The 22265-nt window shown below is 47.0% G+C and overlaps 1 protein-coding gene across 1 annotated transcript in view; it reads right to left on the reverse strand.

Annotated features, from left to right (window-relative positions):
- LOC140424871 (phthioceranic/hydroxyphthioceranic acid synthase-like) overlaps positions 1-22265 on the reverse strand; it is a 31888-nt gene that overhangs the window by 9343 nt on the left and 280 nt on the right. The window contains exon 2 of the mRNA XM_072508409.1: positions 21348-21551. Within this exon, the coding sequence (XP_072364510.1) occupies positions 21348-21551 (204 nt within the window). The remainder of the gene's footprint in view (positions 1-21347; positions 21552-22265) is intronic.

Consider the following 22265-nt stretch of genomic DNA (forward strand, 5'->3'; position numbering starts at 1 on the left):
AACCCCCAGAAAAGGAAGGCGCCCCAACCCCCAACCGAACAGGCAGATCATACCCCCATGAACCCTGTAACCACACATCGCAGGGCCGCAGGAGAAGGAGAAGGATATTTCCTTTACACAACCCCGTTAACCGTGACCTAATTACGGGACGCGTGTGGAAAAATTATACCGTTCCTTCCCACTTCAGACCCCCACCAATTTTTCGCTAAAGTCAAACAGCAGGCTACCATGTACGGCCTGGATGAAAAGGAGCAAGTGAAGCTCACAGTTTTAAGCCTCGACCCTTCAGTCGTGGCAGCCCTTCCCGACCCACAGAATGTTGGAGGAGGCACACTCCAAGAGATGCACACTGCGATCCTTGATGCGATCGGCTTTACCAGAGGAGACCCTGTAGAAGGCCTAAATAAGTGTCGGCAAAAGAAGACCGAGCACCCCACAGCGTTTGCTGGACGCTTGTGGATTCACTTCACTACAGTTTTCGGAGAGTTAGCCCACGCCCATTTGTCCCCAGATAATATGGCCACAGACACAGGACGAAAAGCTTGCGCAAATTATGACCCCTCAGATGAGGCCCACAATGAAAAATGGGTTTTGAAGAGATTGTCCTGCGCTTGGGAGCAATCAATTACAGGCAAAACCGTATTTATAACACCCGATGAAGAGCAGGCCAGAGATGAACCCAGTTAAAGCGCACCAGAATCCCGCATGGGTAAATGAGGGCAGGAACAGCCCACCTCAGCCCAAAAGCTCAGGAATGTTACAATTGTGGGCAGCTAGGACACTTCGCACGAGAGTGCAACGCGCCCCAAAAGCAGCAGAGAAGCCAACAGACAGGCACCCTAAACAGGAATAGGGCAAAGCCGTTCCATAGCAATAGCGCCCGTTCAGAGAATGCAGACATGAACGGCACCAACTGACGGTGTTCAGGCTCCCCAATTTGGGTCTGCGACACCGTTTGGGACAAGTCCGGTAGACTGGTAGTGGCAGGCAAAGTTCGGGGACAACCCGTAGAATTTCTTTGGGACACAGGAGGGTCCCACACCACACTCAATTCCTCCACGATGTTCCAGCGAGACACGTGGCCCACAATAGACACCATCACACTCAGCGGTTTTACAGGCCATTTACAACAGGGACACATCACAGCCCCTGTAGCAATACAAATAGGGAACATCACAACTAAGCACCCCATAATTTTAATTGATCTGCCCCAGACAGCAGAACTTATCCTTGGGATCGATTTCATGAGCTCCCATAATCTTTCCTTTGACCCAGTTAACAAATGTGTTTGGAAAATGGCAAAGGCAGCATGAGCCCCCGCCACGCTCACAGTAGGAGAATATGTAAACAGCATTAGCTCAGTAGGAGACTTCTGGTTGAACCCTCGAGCCATTAGTGCAGACAAACAAGTTAGGGCAGTCCTGCAGGAACATAAAGCATCATTTGCACAGCACAAGCATGACTGTGGCAATTTGACTGGCTTTGTGAACATTACAGGTCCCGACCCCAAACCCCAGAACCAGTACGGATTTCCCCAGGAAGCAGAGGGAGAAATCTCCAAAGTAATAGAGAGTTTGTTGGATCAAGGCGTACTCAGATCAGTAGCCTCCACAAACAACACACCGATTTGGCCCATCAGGAAACCGGATGGATCATGGCGACTGACCATTGATTACCGGGAACTGAACAAAGTAACCCCAGCAGCAGCCCCCACCGTAGCCATGACTCCCGAGACCATGCTCAAACAGGGACTCCAGTCAAATTTTTTTTCGGTTTTGGACATTAGTAACGGCTTTTGGGCCATTCCATTGGCTAAAGCTTGCCAGTACAAGTTCGTCTTTACATTCCAAGGGCAACAGTACACGTGGACGTGCCTTCCACAAGGCTTCCACAACTCCCCCTCCATTTTCCACCGACAGCTGGCAAATGGATTAGCAAAATTTTCCCGACCCGATTGTCTGGTCCAGTACGGAGATGACTTGTTACTACAGACAGACACAAAGGGAGAGCACATTTCGCTTCTCGCCGAACTCCTAGCACTCCTAAAAGAAATTGGTTGTAAAGTCAACCCCAAGAAGGCCCAGATTTTGAAAGAGAAAGTGATTTACTTGGGAACAGTGATCACTCATGGTAAACGCGAGACCGAGCAAAAGAGAATTGACTCAATCGTCAAATTGCCCCTTCCCCACAATGTCTCAGCCCTCCGGTCATTTTTAGGACTGGTTGGCTACTGCCGAAACCATATTGACGGTTTTGCCACTAAAGCAGCGCCCCTTTCCGACCTTCTCAAGAAGCAGGCACCTTGGGAATGGCTTCCACAGCATACAGATGCCGTGGACGCTTTAAAAAGAGCACTCAGCACAGCCCCCGCACTACAGGTCCCAGATCCACTTTCCCCATATGCAATCGAAGTTGCAAGCACCGACCGAACCCTTTCGGCCGTACTCCTCCAGAAACGCCATGACCAATTACGCCCCATAGCATACGCCTCACGCTTGTTAGACCCCGTCGAGCAAGGATTTTCTGCCTGTGAAAGGCACCTGCTCGCAGTTTTTTGGGCAGTACAATACTTCACCTACATTACAGGACTCAACCCCATCACCATCCTCACAGAACACACCCCGACAGAACTATTGTTAGACGGCACAGGATGGCACAGTCAGCCAAATCTGCGCAGCCCATTGGACCCTTCTTTTACAGGGACAGGATATCACAGTGAAAGGAACCAAGACACACACCTTCCTTGCCGATAATTTGCAGTATGCAGGCACCCCTCATGAATGTGAGATCATCACCATAAAACATAACACAGGCCCATTTATTCCCAAAACAACTCCCAGGAAAACAGATAGTACACCCCAGAGACCCCAGCCCACAGACACGTGCGCACCCCTGAAGATTTATGTGGATGGCTCCTCCACAGTGTTGAATGGAAAGAGAATTACCGGTTGCGGTATTTACGTAGAGGACGCGCAGGGACGCACCCTAGATGAGATTGCATTAAAGTTGCCAGGGCACTTAGGCTCGCAGGCAGCAGAACTGGCAGCACTCGCTTATATTGTAGACCACCCCGACCTCGTTCCCGACCCCTGCAGACATCTATTCGGACAGCTTGTATGTCTGTAATAGTTTGACAGAGTTCCTACCACTCTGGGAAACAAGAGGATTTGTTTCCGCGGACGATAAACCCCTACCCTCAGCCCCATTACTCTGCCATATCTTGGAGACAGCGAAGGATAGGAAATATGGAATAATTAAGGTTCGCAGTCATCACCGTTCTTCCCCCCCGGTAACGTTAAAGCAGACGCCCTAGCAAAGGCAGGCTCCAGGCATGGTTATTTTTGGAACCCCCCCGAAAGCACCCCAGTACTCGCAGTTCAGGTCTCACAGACCAATATTCAGGATTTAGCGAAGGTACAGAAAGAGGACGAGAAACTCAGGGATGTTTTAAAGGGAGCCTTTCCAGCCCTGTATGATAAATACAAAAACGCAATAACCACGCATGATGGTGTGATTTTAAAGGATGGCATTTATATAGTTCCCAGCCAGGACAGGAACCAGATCATTTGTCAGTCCCATGACAATCATGGACACCAAGGTATTGAACCCACCCTAGCCCACCTCAGACCGCTCTGTTGGTGGCCTGATTTAAAAACTGATGTAACGCATTACATAGAGAATTGCTTAATCTGTGCCCAAAATAATCCGGACAGATATGCAAAAAAGGCTCAATTTAGTCATACCCGCCCCGTTAATGGACCCTGGAGAAATCTCCAGATAGATTATATAGGACCCCTACCCCCGTGCAGAAATGGTTACAAGTATGTGTTGGTGGTCATGGACACCTTCACAAAATGGGTGGAAGCATTTCCATCACAAACTAATATGGCCAAGACAACGGCTAAAATATTAACACACCACATCTTTACAAGATGGGGCCTCCCACGCAGTATAGAGTCCGATCAAGGCTCCTATTTCACTGGACGTGTAATGAAAAACGTCCTCACGATTGTCGGCATTCGACAAAAGTTTCACATTACATACCACCCCCAGTCAAGTGGTATTGTAGAGCGGATGAATAGGACATTGAAAGCCACCCTCAGGAAAATGGTACAGCAGAATAACAGCACCTGGGATTCAGTACTCCCATTTGCTTTAATGTTTTTAATAAACACAGTATACAAGTCCACAGGATACACCCCCCATACCCTCATGATCGGACGCCCCATGAAAGGCACTGAGTATTTATTAGGACTGGACTTGGCCAGCCCCGCAGTTACAGCCCTCACGCATGAAAATGCGGTTAAATAATTGTTAGCGAACATAAAGGCAGCCCAACTCGCAGCAGCTGTGAGACTTGGAACCAGAAAGAAACAGCAAGGCTTGTTTCGACAAAACAGTACACGCCACTGAGTTTACAGTAGGGGGCAACAAGTTATGCTTTCCCTTTACAACCCCATTCCATTCCTTTCCCCAAAATTTTCCAGACCGTACTCCATTTCGGACAAAGTCAGCCACTCAGTATACAAAATTACATATCCCAATGGTAAGTCTGCGTGGTTCCATATAAACCAGCTCAAGGCTTATGGCTCGCAGAATAACCACACACACCACATCCTGCTCGCAGCAGCAGACTATCACGCCCCACCCGCAGATGACGTATTCCTACCCTCCCCCAACCACACCAGCCCGCCCTCAGACACGACTTCAACTCCGCCCCCAGAGACACGACTCCGCCTCTCCCTTCCCTCAACCAGCAGCGACAGTGATAGCAACCAAGATGATGACAGCCACAGCACACCACGTTACAACTATACCCATGTACCAGGCCCCACTCCCAGCGAATCCGAGCATGATTCCACTGACCCCTTTGAGATTACATATATCAAAGCCCCTGACCCAGACCCACCGCCCGACGATTACGGATTGAAGCATATGGAGTTTAATGTAGAGAAGTGTGAGGTGATTCACTTTGGAAGGAAAAACAGGAATGTGGAATATGTGGCTAATGGAAAAGTTCTTGAAAGTGTGGATGAGCAGAGGGATCTAGGTGTCCATGTACATAGATCCCTGAAAGTTGCCACCCAGGTTGATAGGGTGGTGAAGAAGGCCTATGGAGTGTTGGCCTTTATTGGTAGAGGGATTGAGTTCCGGAGTCAGGAGGTCATGTTGCAGCTGTACAGAACTCTGGTACGGCCGCATTTGGAGTATTGCGTACAGTTCTGGTCACCGCATTATAGGAAGGACGTGGAGGCTTTGGAACGGGTGCAGAGGAGATTTACCAGGATGTTGCCTGGTATGGAGGGAAAATCTTATGAGGAAAGGCTGATGGACTTGAGGTTGTTTTCGTTAGAGAGAAGAAGGTTAAGAGGAGACTTAGTAGAGGCATACAAAATGATCAGAGGGTTAGATAGGGTGGACAGTGAGAGCCTTCTCCCGCGGATGGAAATGGCTAGCACGAGGGGACATAGCCTTAAACTGAGGGGTAATAGATATAGGACAGAGGTCAGGGGTAGGTTCTTTACGCAAAGAGTAGTGAGGCCGTGGAATGCCCTACCTGCTACAGTAGTGAACTCGCCAACATTAAGGGCATTTAAAAGTTTATTGGATAAACATATGGATGATAATGGTATAGTGTAGGTTAGATGGCTTTTGTTTCGGTGCAACATCGTGGGCCGAAGGGCCTGTACTGCGCTGTATTGTTCTATGTTCTATGTTCTATGTTCATAGTAGCTCCAACCTCGACACACGATTCTGGCACCAAGACAATTCGTTCAGGCTCATCCAGAATGAGATGGACCCCAATTCGCCCCAAGCAGCTTTAGCACGGTTACTACAGTCAAGAGTTTGGCAGCTGGGAGAAGATGATGACTTAGAGTCTGACTCCCACCAAATGAATCCCTTTGCGACCCTGTTCGCCATCGAGCAGTGAGGTGTCCAGATGATGGAGAAAAAAGGAACCGATGGAGAGATACGGTGTCCTTTCTGATGGAACCGGCACCATTTTCGTTAGTGTTAACGTTAACCCGAAAGTTTTCATGGCCCCACGTCACCACGCCTTGGACGCCCAATGCCTGTTAAAGGAACAAGTTTGTCCCCAGACAATAGTTCAGAGGAACTAGTTTGTCGACAGAACACGACTCATAGCTACTCTCCTGATTCGAGCGGAAGCCCCCACGACGACCACATTCTTACCCATTCTTGCCAGTTGCTCAGGCAGTGGAGAAACAGCAGTGGTCCCCGCCCTGCCTGAGGACCCCCCCTCTGGTCAACTACGCTCGGGTAGAGCACATACGGCATTGATCACCGTCCTACCCGGGGATTCCACCCATGTCTTACCCGCCGCGGCCCATACGCACCCCATTTTGGCTCATTACGTTTGACATTCTTTTGTTTGGTTTTGGCAACCCTTAGGCTGCTTCCCTGTGCTATTTACATCCTCAAACACTGGGATGGTAAATCTCACAGGCTGCGAGATGGCTCACAGTACGGCAGTATTTTCCTTAGATGTAGTGTCCAAATATTCGTTTTTTTTTTAAAAATGAGGGAGACACAGATGGTGACCAATTATAAAGGGAAATTGGCAACAAAGGACAGATAGACAGACATACAAGATCTTAAGCAAGATAATAACAGATATTATGCTTCTGGTCACAGAACTCCGGAACCTCAGGAACCCCAGAGGAAGACAAAGATGTAGACCAACTAAGATGAAGACAGCCTTCGTGTTCACATGGATCTTAGCGGGATCCCTTCAGTTGCGCGCGGACGCTACCCCCCTGACCCCTACCACACAAACCATAAATGATTCTCACCCCAAGATAACTAGCCCCGCGACAGCTAGCAATACCACGACCTGGTGTGATAAGTTTATCACCTGGTACTCACTCTCATATGTAGTCAAAGCACTCTTAGTGCTGGCGATACTTTGCAGCATCGTGCAAACATTTAGAGTTAGAAAATGGTGAAAGAGAGCATATCGCTCTCGTACCCTGGTATGCAGGTTCAGGTCCCCCATTTTCGGATTTCACCAGACCCCCGAACCCATTGGGACAGATTAAAGTGCATCCATTTTTCTTTACATATTCTGTGGAATAAAGAGATGTAAACCTCTGTGTCTGACTGCCAGGCCAGAGAAATTTGTGTGCTGCTATTTTGTACAGGTTAAGATGTATAGATTATTTTTGGATTGTTCGAATGAGGATAGTTTATTGAGAATAGTTAGAGGTTCAAGTTTTTTTATTTTTCTGTAATGCATGTATTAATGTCATAGCGCCCCGTAGAGTTTTATGATAATGAATGTATTTAAAATGGTTAAGGTAAAATTGTGTTGCATAGGATAGGACAGTGTAGAACCTAAGTATGGGTGCCCCGATTGGTCAGAGGATGAAGACGACGCAGTAGTGTGATCCTTCACGCTTCGCGTTGAGGACCACAAGGAGGGTGTGTAGCCATCTGGGATGGCCACGTCCCGATTACAAAATGGACACTTGCAAAGAATGCAGGGAAAATTGGACAATACTGAGAAACAAGCAGGTGCAAGGTCTGTCTGTTGATCAGAGCCTTAGCTCTCAGACAGGACAGAAACTGTTAAGCCACCTACATACTAATGAGCCAGCTCCGGGGACAAAAGGGAAACATTTAGATAAACAATGTCAAGGCAGACACCCTGGTGCCAGAGGAGACTCCAACAAAGCAAACCAACAGCCACCTAGGACATGCCCAGCAACCAGGGAACCCACCCCTCTATTGGAGGAAGATCGATACGAATGATTGAGAAAGGCCCAATTAATTGAGGGAAAGTTCATGGCCCGCCCAAAGGCGCGCGAAGCCCTTTTAGGTATAAAAAGTATTCCCCAAGGAAGAATCTTTCTTCTTTGGCCTTGGCTCTCAGCAAAGAGAGAGACCAGCCGAGCAGCTACACCAGACCAAGTAAGTTCCAAGTCAACGCACGCTACGAGATAGATGCTCCTAGTTGCTACCCTGTAAACAGCTGAACGTAGCAGCCTCAGAACCAAGCAATTGTTCCTCTGACTGAGTGGGCACCTGAAGCTATTAATAGTGATAGTTTAGTTTGTAGAGTTTATGCATGAGTAGATTTGACTGTGTGTAAATAAATGAGCATTGCTTTTGAACTTACTAACTGGTGTATCGAGTCTTTGATCAGTATTCAGTTCTGAACCTTGCAGCGGTGTCAAAAGATACCTGGCAACTCTTGAGCAAACGTAATTAAACAGAGCCAAATTAAGAGACAACACCAAAGAGAGCAACAAATGGTATAAGCACGCTCTCTAACGCAACAAAAATAGCACTACTACACTCAATAGGAGGGCATGAAGCTAGAAAAATCTATAATTGCTTTAATTACTTAGAAGGTGAAGACGGCACCAAAATAGAAGTAATACTCAAAAAATGTGATGAACACTAAGAGTCCTCCTGGTGAGATGCTGGAAAGCTTTAACAATTGTCATAAATGCCAGAGAAATGGAGGGCCCATCACTGATTTTATTACAAATCTCAAGTTAATACCACAAGGCTGTGATTATGCTGATTTCAGAGACACTGTGCTAATGCATCAATTAATTTCTGGACTATCTGATAAAAATTTGAGGGAAGAACTTTCACAAAATAAGCATCTAACTCTAGAAACTGCTCTACAAAAATGCCTTGCTTATGAACAAAAACAAATCAATACTATCAGTCTTTACAAACACAGAAAGGGTTCAGTCTAGAAATCGCGAGTGAAAAGTCCAGATCGAAAGGAAAAAATAACTTGAACTTCTTACAAAGAAGAAACGCTGAAATCCACTGTAAAATGGCGTCTGAGCACATTTTACAGTCTCCTGGGAACAAAAGACGAAAATCTGTGTCTGCGCATGCACAGGAAACAGAAGCCGCCCATGCGCAGTTAAAATCAGCCATTTTACCTTCTGCGTATGCGCAAGCCGCGCATGCACACTGCACAAAAAAACGCAGAGTAAAGGCAGATCGATTTGCGCATGTGCAATCGATTCCAACGCATGATGTCACGAGCGTCATTATGTCAGAGGACCCGGATCATGCCCACTTAAAAGGGAAATGCCCGAAAATTGAAAACAAGACGCTGTAAAACTCAATTTTCTTACCCCAAAAGACAGAACAATGCCTGAACTTATACCAGCAGTTGAAAATAACTCTCACAACACCCTGGAACAAGCAGTCTGCACCACCCAAAGTGAAGAGCACAATGAAAAATCCGAAACCCAAAGAAGGTGATTTGTTCATTGAACATGAAGACAACGATAACAACTTCGAAACAAAAAGGGATGATTTGTCTATCGAACAATACACACAATACTGCTCAGACATGGCTGAGTTATTCGGATATGCTGATCACAGCATCAGCAACAAGGTTGAAAAGCTTAACACTACTCTTCTCATGGGAGATGAATCCAATACCATGGTGCCATGGCAGATCATCATCGATACATTGGATGACAGCATTACCCAAGATGAAGACGACGCCACACAGAGGGCACAGAACAACTCTGTTGAGAGAGCATAGATTGACTCTACAGCAAGAACACTGCACAACTCCACAAAGAGAGCGACGACAGACTCCACAGAGAGAGCGATGAAGGACTCCACAGAGTGAGCGATGAAAGACTCCACAAAGAGAGCGACACAGGCCGCCACAAAGAGAGTGACGCAAGCCTCCACAGACAGCTCGGTGACAGACTCAAAAATGGAAGCAAACAAACACTCCGTTGCGAACGCCATGCATGAACAAGACCATGAAGGTCAACCCACCGTATCTGAGCAACCACAAGCAGACTATGAAAGTCTGCCAAGCTCACATAATCAACAAGAAGACAATGTAAGGCTACCAACTGTATGTGAAGATAGTCACAATGTGATCACAATTGACATACAGGATGTGCAGGATCACAGCGAGACTGACAGAACTCAGCTCGTCTGTACAGAAGCACTCAACAATCAGAGTAGGGCTACTCATGAGTTCAGAGAGACCACGTCAATTGCAGTCTTGAAGATTTCACTCCAGAAGAGGAGCACCAAGAGTCCAGAGAGACCACGTCAATAGAAATCGTAAAGATTTTGACTCCAGAAGAGGAGCACCAAGACCAACAAGAAAATGAAATCGTGAAGATTTTGACTCCAGCAGAGGAGCACCAAGATAGCAAAGAAGAGGAATCAAATCCACCGCAAATGATTCCAGCAGAGGAGCACCAAGGAAGCAAAGAAGAGGAATCAAATCCACCACAAATGACTGATGTCACCAACATCAATGCAACATCAGATCATTCTCACCATTCTCTAGACAAAACGCTCAATGTAACAGATACCACAAAAGACACTCGCACTAACTGTGACAATTACGCAAATTATCCACACTGAACACTCATTAAGAGCAACAAGAAAAACAAAAACCACAAGAAGCACGACAGAAACAAGAACAACAACAGCAAGAACAAAAACAACATGAAGCGCAACAAGAACAACAAAAACCACCAGAAGCACTGCAGAAACAAGAACAACAACAGCAACAACAAAAACAACAAGCACAACAACAAAAACTACAAGAACAACAATAAAAACACCAAGAAGCATAACAAAGACAACAACAAGCACGACAAGAACGACAAAAACAACAAAAACAGAAACAACAAGCACGGCAAAAGCAGCAACAAGAACAACAATGAAAACAACAAAGACAGAAACGATAAAAACAACAACAAGAATGACAACGAAAACAACAAAGACAGAAACAACAGAAACAACAACAATGAAACAATGACCTGTACAAAATGGTACAACTGTGCACATGAAGGACAATGCCACAGCACACTGCAAAACAATGACAAGACTAGAAACATGCTATGGCATGACAAAGAATCTCACGGATTCACATCTGCTCCAGAACAAGCAAGCACACCAGCTTTCAAGGCAGACAACACACTAAATCGATACCGCAAGCACAGAAAAAAAAAAGTCCCGTCAGTCAACATCAGTGATTCAACCATTCAAACACCTCGGGATGACTTGTTGGTTACGTAACACACAAGAACACTGACGACATTCACAAAGTAGTTGCAATATCAATATCACCACATCAACAAAAGAAAAGAAAAAAAACCTCACCGAACAAATTCATGAAGTTTGGACTCATAAATGTTTTTATTCAGATTGGACTCATAAATATCAATAGACTTTGTATAATAACCAATGTCATCACCACTTGTACAGATATACATATCACAAGCATATCATAAGTAATCTATCTGTTTTGTACAATTTTCTTTACCACTGTACAGAAAATATGTAAAAGAAAAAAAGGGGGCTGTAGTGATCTGTTTCTATACAAGGGGTCAATGTAGGTGCAATACAACTGAGCAAGCACCAGAGGGAGCACGGGAGAGGTATAGAGGGAGACAGGAAATTAGAGGGCACTTCACAAGAACGGCAGCAGGGAGCAGAACAGGCAGGCAGCTCAGATGTAACATTACGTTAAGCGCTGGAAAGAGAACAAACTCACAATAAAGCATATAGTTCAACTTTAAGACTACAAGCTTTATTCAGATACAAGGAACAACACAAAATGAAGTTTTTGTGGGCAAGGTTCAGCTTCATAAGAGTACTTGGTTTGTAATACAAATAATTACAAAGCAATATATATGGAGCTAACAACAGTGGGCTGGATTCTTTGCCCCGCGATGCCGGCAAGGTGGATCGTGATTTGGTGGTGAATCTGGCATCCAGCCAAAATCGAGGTTCGTGTCGGGCACCAAACCTACCGCTATATTCTTGCCCTCTGCTGGCAGCGTGATCGGGGTTCGCATGCATGCGCAAGCGGGAGGATGTGAATAGTTGCAAATGTGTCCAAATGACCCATTTGCATCCACTTAGTTGGCCCGGCACCAGAATCAACGGCTCTCGCGATTCTCTGATTCTCTGGTCTACCGGGCTGCGAAGCACATGGGCGCGGACCACTACTGATTTACCAATGTGGCCCTGACGTGGTGGACCTTCCCCCAAAGTTCATCTGAGGGTCACCTTTCCTCCCCCTCTACAATGCATGACCTGCCCACCCCTCCCCACCAGGACCCCGCAACCCTCCCCAGGGGCCCCCAAAATGAAGGGCCTCTCCCAGGATCCCATAAATAGGAAGAAACCCCCAGCAAACCCCTAAAATAAGGAGAGCCTTCAATAGGGACCCCCTAAATAGGGAGATCCTTCACAGAGACCCATTGACTAAAGCCCCCTTGAGACCCCCTACCTAAAGGGATCCCCCCAGAGACCCCCTAACTAAAGGCCTCCCCAGAGACCCCCAAACTAAAAGGATCCCTCCAACAGATTCCCAAGAAAAGAGACCCCTGTCTGGAAACTAGAGAGTAATCTCTTTGAAGTGGTTGATGTTTGTAAACATTGTTGTTACAACACTTGAGAGTTACTCATCCATGAAGGAAGACGAATGAAGCAAGGCTCACAGCTGTTTTGTGGAAGCTGTCAATCACAGCTCAGGAGGAGACATGAATGAAATGAAATGAAAATGAAAATCACTTATTGTCACGAGTAGGCTTCAATGAAGTTACTGTGAAAAGCCCCTAGTCGCCACATTCCAGCGCCTGAATGGCTTGCAGCTAAAGGATCGGAGGAGTTTAAACACAGTTCACTGCTTCATTCTTTCCAGGAACACGTGGTGCTTCCAGGTGACTGATACAACAGTAAATGTTTTTACTGCCCCTGGCTGGACTGCTGTCCAGCCCAGGTATGGACCTCTTTTCTGGGATTTCTGTTGAGGAGGGGGCCTTTTAGTTAGGATGTCTCAGGGGGTGGTTCCTCTTGTGAGGGGGTCCCTGTGGGGGAGATCTCCCTATTCTGAGAGTCTCTCTGGGGTGTCTCCATATTCAAAGGTCCATGGGGAGGTCTCCTTATTCAGGGGGAACCTGAAGGAGTCCCCTATTTTGGGGGCCTCGGGGGGGGAACTCCCTATTTAAGGGGTCTCAGTGATGGGGTCCCTTTAGCTAGGGGATCTCTGAGGGGTCTCTCTGTTCAAGGCGTCCTGAGGATCTCCCTATTTCCAGGGTTTCTGGGGGCGTCTTCCCTATTTTGGGGGTCTCAGTGTGGGTCCCTTTAGTTAGGTGGTCTTGAGGGGGGCCTCCCCATTTAGGGGTTCCCTGTGGGGGGGGGGGGTGTTGGTCTACCTATTTAAGGAATATCAATGGGGGGTTCCTGGGCGGACTTCCTATTTAGGTCCTTGGGGGCAGATTGGCCAGGTCATCCACGTACTTGTGAGATGGGGGGTTGATTCACGATGTGGGGGGCAGTGGAGGGAGCTGCTTTGTGATGCGATGGGAGGTGGCAGGCCACGGGACATCGCTATTGGGCCTCCCGTTCAAAATGGCGGCCTGATAGCAGGAACTCCTTAGGATCCCTCGTATTCCTCACAATGCATAAATTTGCATGGCGAGGAATAGTGAATTGCTTCATGATTTGCTCTTAATCAAGTGCAATTCAACTCCAGCATATCTCCCAGAAGGAAAATTTCGCCCAGCATCTGTGAACTCCAGTGTGGTTTAACATGCTTTTTTTTCAATGGTGTTCAGAGCTAATGTACATCAGATGATTAATGTATTTCTTAATCTAACATTTCAAAGCACAATATGATGTTTTAAGAGAACAGGGAGATGACCGTTCACATTAACAGGTAGATGGTACTGCCATGACTGCACTGGAGTAGTTTGGGGCGGGGAGAGACAAGCGCTGCATGCTGGTGTCTGGAATATTTACTCTATCTAATGCATTGGGTCTCTTCCATGAAATGAGTAGAACAAACAGGTAAAATCAATTTTATTTTCGGCACAGTGTTACACACTCTGGGTAAGTGGGCAATTAAGTCCAGCACCACTCATCCTGGAGTTACAACACAAGTGAATTAACCAATAATTTTGATAAAAATACACAAACTCTTTGATCCTTGGTGCTCAATAATTACAGTCAGCGGGTTTGTAAATGGAAATACAATGACTGTTTATTTATAACAAGAACTATAATGAAATGCATAGCAGATACAGTTGGTTAACGTTTAACTAATACCTAACTCCCACTTTAACTTGCCCTTCCACCCTTTACGCACACACACACACTACGGGCAAACATAGAGGGGTGGAAAAGGGTAAAAGTCATAGGTTAAAGGAAAAGAGTTTGTTTCAGATGATGGTTTTTAGCACACTTCCTTCACAGTGAGCTTGCAGATTAAAGTCTTTGTTTTCCAGCCTGTACTGGTCTTCTCTGAAGCTTAGAAACAAAGCACTCTCAACTTTCTTGAAGAGGCAGAGTCTTTGTTTCATCAAGCTTTGCTTTCAGTTTGTCGTTTGTCTTCAGGTCTGTAGTTTCAGAAATGCAGCACCACCGGCTACTGGAGAGAGTGACAGCCCTCACAGCAGGTTTTCTGGAGAGAGATTCTGGAGACGATTAGCTGGAGCTTTTACATCTGTGCTGCCGGAATTGAAACTGAAACCTTCAGGTCTCTAAGATCCAATCATCGCCTGCTACCGGCCAGAGCACATACTTTTGTGCCACTAGCCAAATCAATCAAACCAAGTCCCAGCCCATTTTTCTCACAGGTGCTGGTCAGTTGGCAACTCCAGTTTAAACCAGCAACAACTAGCAGTGATCTCTTCTGCTTCTGGATTATTTTGCTTGGATTAAATAGACAGGCTACTTGCTTTAAAGACACATGTCCATTAATCATCCATGGATCAAAAATGTAACAGCAAAAATAAAAGGGTAGATAAGGGAATAAACAGGGAGGACTCTTGCAACACATGCACATGCACAGACTCATACCCCCCACACACACATCCAGGTACAGACACCTTACTATTCAGTTGTTCGGTGTTTGATTATGTGTATCTGTTGATTCTTCTCAGCATTATATTAGTTAATTAGTTAAGCCTGAGTCTGGTAACTAAGAAAATAAATAAAACTGTTAGCATGTAACTGTAAGCATGAGAGCCGATATTTTAAAGCATTGAATAAAATCCCTGTTGCACACGTAGAAGCTCAAGTTTATCATAGGAATCATAGGATTTACAGTGCAGAAGGAGACCATTCAGCCCATCGAGTCTGCACTGGCCCTTGGAAAGGGCACTCTAATTAAGCCCACACCTCCACCCTCTCCCCATAACCCAATAACCCCACCTAACCTTTTTTTGGGACGCAAAAGGCAATTTAACATGGCCAATCCACCTAATCTGCACACCTTTGGACTGTGGGAGGAAACCGGAGCTCCCGGAGGAAACCCACGCGGACACGGGGAGAACATGCGGACTCCACACAGACAGTGACCCAAGCCGTGAATCGAACCTGAGACCCCGGAGCTGTGAAGCAACTGTGCTAACCACTGTGATACCGTGCCGCCCCACTATCTCTGTCTATCTCTGAGGCATAAAACACAACAGCACCCATTGGTTTATTGACCAGCAAATTCCATACTAGCACCACTTACTAGCATCCATACTAGCACCTTAGCACCACTGAGATCTTGAGGCCGCTGATGTTCGCACTTTTTAACTGCCTAACAATTGTTATCCTGAACAACAACGCAGACTTGGAGGGCCGAAGGGCCTGTTCCTGTGCTGTATTTTTCTTTGTTCTTTGTTCTGAACTTGGTCAATTCACTGAGTTACAGAATCGTTTTAGCACTTCGGGGAAAAAGAGCAAATCTCCAAACAATGAACTGATCCACTAATTAGAGCATAAAGTCTTTTAGTTTAGCAACCAAGAGTGACTAGAATTACAATTGCAAGTCACTAGATCATAGAAATCTTCACAAAACTAAACACAGCTCCATTTGGACACTCTACCATATCATTGTTTTCACATGACCTGAACCATACAGCACAACCACAACAGCCCTGAGACTTGCTTGTCTGTCTGATAAAGGCTGGATCAAATTACACATTAGAGAGAACATCAAATTACTCTGCAGCAGACAGGATCAAATTATACATTCAAGACAAACTGTTGGGCATGCCTCGCCTTCCAAATGAAGAAAAATAGAAATGTGTGGCAAATAAATGTAACCAAATCAGGTAAAAAGCAATCATGCTTGACACCATTGCAAAAATCTAAAATCTAACCAATATATTTTTGTTTGGCAGTTGGTTAATTTTGTAAGCGCAACAAAGAATCCACACCGAGTAGGTCGAAGCAAAAAATCTTACATTATTTTACAATAACTATCATATACAGCTCCAGTAGTTCCCATCTGGGTCTCCTGCAGTCAGTGTCTTACTGGCCGACTCAAAGCCAATTATTGTTAAAGTCCCCCGCCCCATATCGGGAGAGTTCGTATTCTGCAAGACCCAAGGGGTAGTTTATCATCCCTACTCCGTAAGACCCGTGCCGGTTGTAACATCTCTCCCCGCCAAAGTCTGGAGAATCCTCTGAAGACCGCGGTGAAGGAGGGCACCGGACCATTTTGGCGCCTGGCTGAGCATTGTGCACCTGAGGTGCTGGATCGGACGTCATCTATCTCAAAGGTGATGCTGCTTCCAACTGGAATGCCATGGCAGCTGTAATTCCCAAGATTGTGGATCCGAGGGTTCCCAATCAGAGACCTCCTTCGGCTCCACCTCCGAGTCCAAGTTGACGACCTCAGTCACCTTGGTGTCTTAAGGTTCTGCTGTGTCCTGATCAGGCCAGGCAGGAGATGTGGTTGTAAAAGAGGTTTACAATGACGAGGAATTTTTCGAAAAAGCTGTCACTGGACCGAATATGGCCAAGATGCTTTCACATAGTACGATCCTGGGCTTGCACCTGGTAAGAAACCGGCCCTGTTTGGTGAAGGATAACACTGGAGATCCACTGGGTGTTAAACAAACACCAAGTCACTTGGTACAAAGTGTCTAGAAGGTTGATAACAAATAGGGCAACGCCCTTGTTGCTCCTGATTGTGGCACACTTTTGCACATATGTCTGGAAAAATCATGCATGGTGGGTACAAAGGGCTGGATTCTCTGATTTTGAGACTAAGTGCTGACGCCGGTGTGAGAACAGTGGTGTTTTACGACAGGAAAAATGGCGCACAGCTGCACCGATTCAGCAACTCTAAATGGGCTAGCACCATCGCCACATGGAACGCAGCCGATTCCATGAAAAACGGCGTGGATTCGCCAGGTCCGTGATTGGCGCACATGAGACTCGCACGCCGTAGCCGCACTTAAACGATCCATCCCCCCCCACACACACCATCCCAGCCAACAAGATGGCTGCAAGGAGAGCAGCGCCACGGTTCAGGGACGCTGAGGTGGACACCCTCATGGATGCCGTGGAGGAGAGCAGGATGACCCTGTACGCCGGCCCGGGAGGAAGACCACCAGGCGCCCCACCAGACCTGTTGTTCCCTCACCATGCCCGAGAAGAGGGCACTGGACATGGTCGGTGGCCCGGAGGGAAGGCAGGTAGACGTCGTGGAGGTCGGTGGCGGGCGAGCAAGTGAGACCCCGCTTAGTTGCGGATGCCCATGACACATGAGTGGACACCACCCCCCCCTCACCCCCTCAGCACCCTCACCCCCTTCACCCTTCCAACCCCACGCCCCCTAGCCCGCTGTCTAACCATACATGCCGTCTTATATCTTACGGAACCTGCCGGAGATGGGGCCGGTCCATCCGGAGACCCCTCTCCTTCCACCCCCAGCCAGTGCCAGAGCCGGTGCCCCAAGGTGAACCGCAGAGCCCTATCTGCATTGACCGGGACGTAAAGTGCCAACTGGGCCCGCCCCATGGGGTGGCAAAGGTGGCCACCAGCACTCCCAGGTTCCAACCCCCTGATGAGGCCATGACTCGGGGTCAGCAGACAGGACAGAGCGCCATGGCTATGCATGTACCATTGACAAGTGAACCAGGGCCCTCCGGTCCCAGAACACCCAGAGGACGCCCGCAGGGGCATTGAAGGCCACCGGATCAGGCAAACAGCTGGCTGCCTCCACCTCAGATCTGCATTCTGTGGAAGACGTAGTGGTAGAGCTAGGAGGGCCAGGCCAGTTGTGCGTCACTGAGGGCATTGGCTCAGGGGTTAGGTAGCAGGTGGGGAGGGGCTGGGACTAGGGGCCGGGGGGTTGAGGGGGCAGCAATGTCAGGAATGGGGTATTTTACAGCACATTAAAAAAAATTTTGCACAAACATTATGATGCCTCTGTCACTTTCTTCCACAATGCAGGCTGACCCCAGACCCTTTGCCTGTCTCTCCAGGCAACCCCCACCTTGGCACCCACCCACCCTCCGGCAGTGGTCATGTCCCGGGAGCTGTGTCCCATCTCCTGGATGTTCGGATGTCGTCTGCTGCGTGTGTGGTATTGACTCCCACATAGTGTCCAAGCATCAAGGTGCGATCGGAATGCTAGGCAATGACTCCCACAAGCCACATGGCCTGCCTACCCACGGAACCCACTGGGCATATGTCAAGTGCTCACTTAACCACGATTGCCAATTCCCTATTGGCGGTTGCCTTCAGCCGCGCAGTCAGAGGCCTCAGCAGTTGGTGGGGGTTATGGGTGATCGGTGGGGCAGACAGGCAGGGGCAGGGATTGGCCCCAGAATGGTGTTGGAATCCAGCGGTTGACATGGTGCTGCTGCGAACGATTGCCCCGTTATTTGCCCCTCTCGTGCCTCCGTGTGTGTCCCCCCCCCCCCCCCCCCCATCCCCCTGCCGAGTACTGGGGTGGCAAGGTCAGTACCCCCGGTTTCTTTGCCTGTGTTTTGAGATGGCTACTCCACTCCTGGGCTCCCCACGGAAGCCCTTCCGTCAGGTTCACATTATCTGACAAGGAGTACTGATCGGCGCCACTTGCTGTGGAGGCTGGTGAATTACAGGGGGACGTTGGAGGACGAGTGGCTCTCGTTAATTGGATGGAAATGGGACTTAAGTGGTGATAATTGGTTTCTCGCCATACGACGGCGAGATTCCGAATTCGCCTACAGGAGCAGGCCGGTTGCATCACAAACTGTTTGGCGCCTTGTGCGGTTCCCGTTTTTGGCCTCTCCCGCTATTCATCTGCCTCGTTACTCTTGAGCGCGAGTGTAATAAGGCCGGAAGATCGCACCCAATATGTATGAAATTAAGTTTGTTGAAGAGATGGTTGTACACCATCCTTCTTGGCACAGAAATACATATAAGGCGGATAGGTAAAATGCATTTTCTGGATGCTAATATAATTATCATCAACTGTTGTCAGATCCGGGTTTGAGTTTACGATGTTGTGCTACACTTTCACAGAATCACACAATTGTTACAGCACAGAAGGTCATTGAGCCCCCCATGTCTGCACCGGCTCTATGAATGAGCCTTGTGCCATTCTCCGCCCTTCCCCATAACCCAATAGATTGTTTATTTTCAAATAATCATCTAACTCCCACTTGAATGCCTCTATTGAACTTCCCTGCAACATAAACTCAGGCAGTGTATTCCAGGCCCTCACAACTCACTGAGTGAACATTTTTTCTCTCATTTCACTTTTACTTCTTTTCCCAATTAACTTAAATCTGAACCTTCTGGATCTCAATTCTTCCACCTATGGGAACAATTTCTCCCCATCTACATATCAGTGAGAGGCAGCATGGTTTTGTGAAGGGGAGGTCGTGTCTCACTAACTTGATAGAGTTTTTCGAGGAGGTCACAAAGATGATTGATGCAGGTAGGGCAGTGGATGTTGTCTATATGGACTTCAGTAAGGCCTTTGACAAGGTCCCTCATGGTAGACTAGTACAAAAGGTGAAGTCACACGGGATCAGGGGTGAGCTGGCAATATGGATACAGAACTGGCTAGGTCATAGAAGGCCGAGAGTAGCAATGGAAGGATGCTTTTCTAATTGGAGGGCTGTGACCAGTGGTGTTCCGCAGGGATCAGTGCTGGGACCTTTGCTGTTTGTATATATAAATGATTTGGAGGAAAATGTAACTGGTCTGATTAGTAAGTTTGCAGACGACACAAAGGTTGATGGAATTGCGGATAGCGATGAGGTCTGCCAGAGGATACAGCAGGATTTAGATTGTTTGGAGACTTGGGCGGAGAGATGGCAGATGGAGTTTAATCCGGACAAATGTGAGATAATGCATTTTGGAAGGTCTAATGCAGGTAGGGAATATACAGTGAATGGTAGAACCCTCAAGAGTATTGAAAGTCAAAGAGATCTAGGAGTACAGGGCCACAGGTCACTGAAAGGGGCAACACAGGTGGAGAAGGTAGTCAATAAGGCATACGGCATGCTTGCCTTCATTGGCCGGGGCATTGAGTATAAGAATTGCCAAGTCATGTTGCAGCTGTATAGAACCTTAGTTAGGCCACACTTGGAGTATAGTGTTCAATTCTGGTCGCCACACTACCAGAAGGATGTGGAGGCTTTACAGAGGGTGCAGAAGAGATTTACCAGAATGTTGTCTGGTATGGAGGGCATTAGCTATGAGGAGCAGTTGAATAAACTTGGTTTGTTCTCACTGGAACGACGGAGGTTGAGGGGTGACCTGATAGAGGTCTACAAAATTATGAGGGGCATAGACAGAATGGATAGTCAGAGGCTTTTCCCCAGGGTAGAGGGGTCAATTACTAGGGGGCATAGGTTTAAGGTGAGAGGGGCAAGGTTTAGAGTAGATGTACGAGGCAAGTTTTTTACGCAGAGGGTAGTGGGTGCCTGGAACACGTTACCGGAGGAGGTGGTGGAAGCAGGGACGATAGTGACATTTAAGGGGCATCTTGACAAATACATGAATAGGATGGGAATAGAGGGATACGGACCCAGGAAGTGTCGAAGATTGTAGTTTAGTCGGGCAGCATGGTCGGCACGGGCTTGGAGGGCTGAAGGGCCTGTTCCTGTGCTGTACATTTCTTTGTTCTTTGTTCTTTGTACGCTCTCCAGGCCCCTCATGAATACTTCTATCAAATCTCCTCTCTGCCTGAAGTGAAGCTTAACAGCCAAATGTTTTTATTGAATGTGTTTTTAACAAGTACAGTACAAAAACATTCCAAATAATGGTCTCCCATTTAAGAGGATGAGGAGGAATTACTTCTGAGGGTTGTTAATCTTTGGAATTCTCTACCTCATAGAACAGTGGAGACTGTGTCATCGAGTATCTTCAAGGCTGAATTAGACAGATTTTTGATCTATAAGAGAATCAAAAGGTTATGGGGGTGGAGGAACAGGTAGGAAAATGGAGTTGAGGCCAAATTCAGATCGGCGATGATCTTACTGAATGGCGATGGAGACTTGAGAGGCCAAATAATATCTTTATGCTCCTATTGCCTCTGTTTTTTCAGGCTTATTAAAACGTGAAATAATTACTCGTACCTTGCTTGATAGCCATTGAAGCATAGTGTAGAGCAACAAGGGATGATGAACATGCTGTGTCGATAGCCAATGAGGGTCCTGTAAGGTTGAAAGTGTAAGAAATCCTATTTGCTGCGATACTCATTGATGTCCCTGTCCCATTGTAATGGGTGATTTTGTTGGCAGCATTATTTAAAATTCCTTCATAGTCACGATTCATGAGTCCTGAAAAAAAGCCAAGAGTGAAATGAAATGAAAATCGCTTATGGTCACAAGTAGGCTTCAAATGAAGTTACTGTGACAAGCCCCTAGTCACCACATTCTGGCGCCTGTTTGGGGAGGCTGGTATGGGAATTGAACCGTGCTGCTGGCCTGCCTTGGTCTGCTTTAAAAGCCAGCGATTTAGCCCAGTGTGCTAAACCAGCCCCTCAGAATAAAGAATAAAGTGTCATATATTACTGAAGAATATTGCTGAGGCGTATATCTGTACTTCCATATTAATCGTTTTGATTCCTTTTGTACCTGTGGACTAGCACTAAGTGAAATGTGCACATGGGTCTTTATCTTTATAATTATTATCTTTATTATTGTCACAAGTAGGCTTATATTAACACTGCAATGAAGTTACTGTGAAAATCCCCTAGTCACCACACACCGACAGAGGGAGAATCCAGAATGTCCAATTCACCTAACAGCACGTCTTTCAGGACTTGTGGGAGGGAACCGGAGCAGGCGGAGGAAACCAACGCAGACACAGGGAGAACGTGCTGACTTCACACAGACAGTGATCAAAGCCAGGAATCGAATCTGGGAACCTGGCACTGTGAAGCAACAGTGCTAACCACTATACTACCCATCCAAAGAAATGCCCTTCCCCAACAGGCTGTATGGATGCTTCGTGAACTGAAATTTTCAAGAGTTATGTTTTTGTTTGGTCAG

Source organism: Scyliorhinus torazame, chromosome 6 (assembly GCF_047496885.1).
Source record: "Scyliorhinus torazame isolate Kashiwa2021f chromosome 6, sScyTor2.1, whole genome shotgun sequence".
NCBI lineage: Eukaryota > Metazoa > Chordata > Chondrichthyes > Carcharhiniformes > Scyliorhinidae > Scyliorhinus > Scyliorhinus torazame.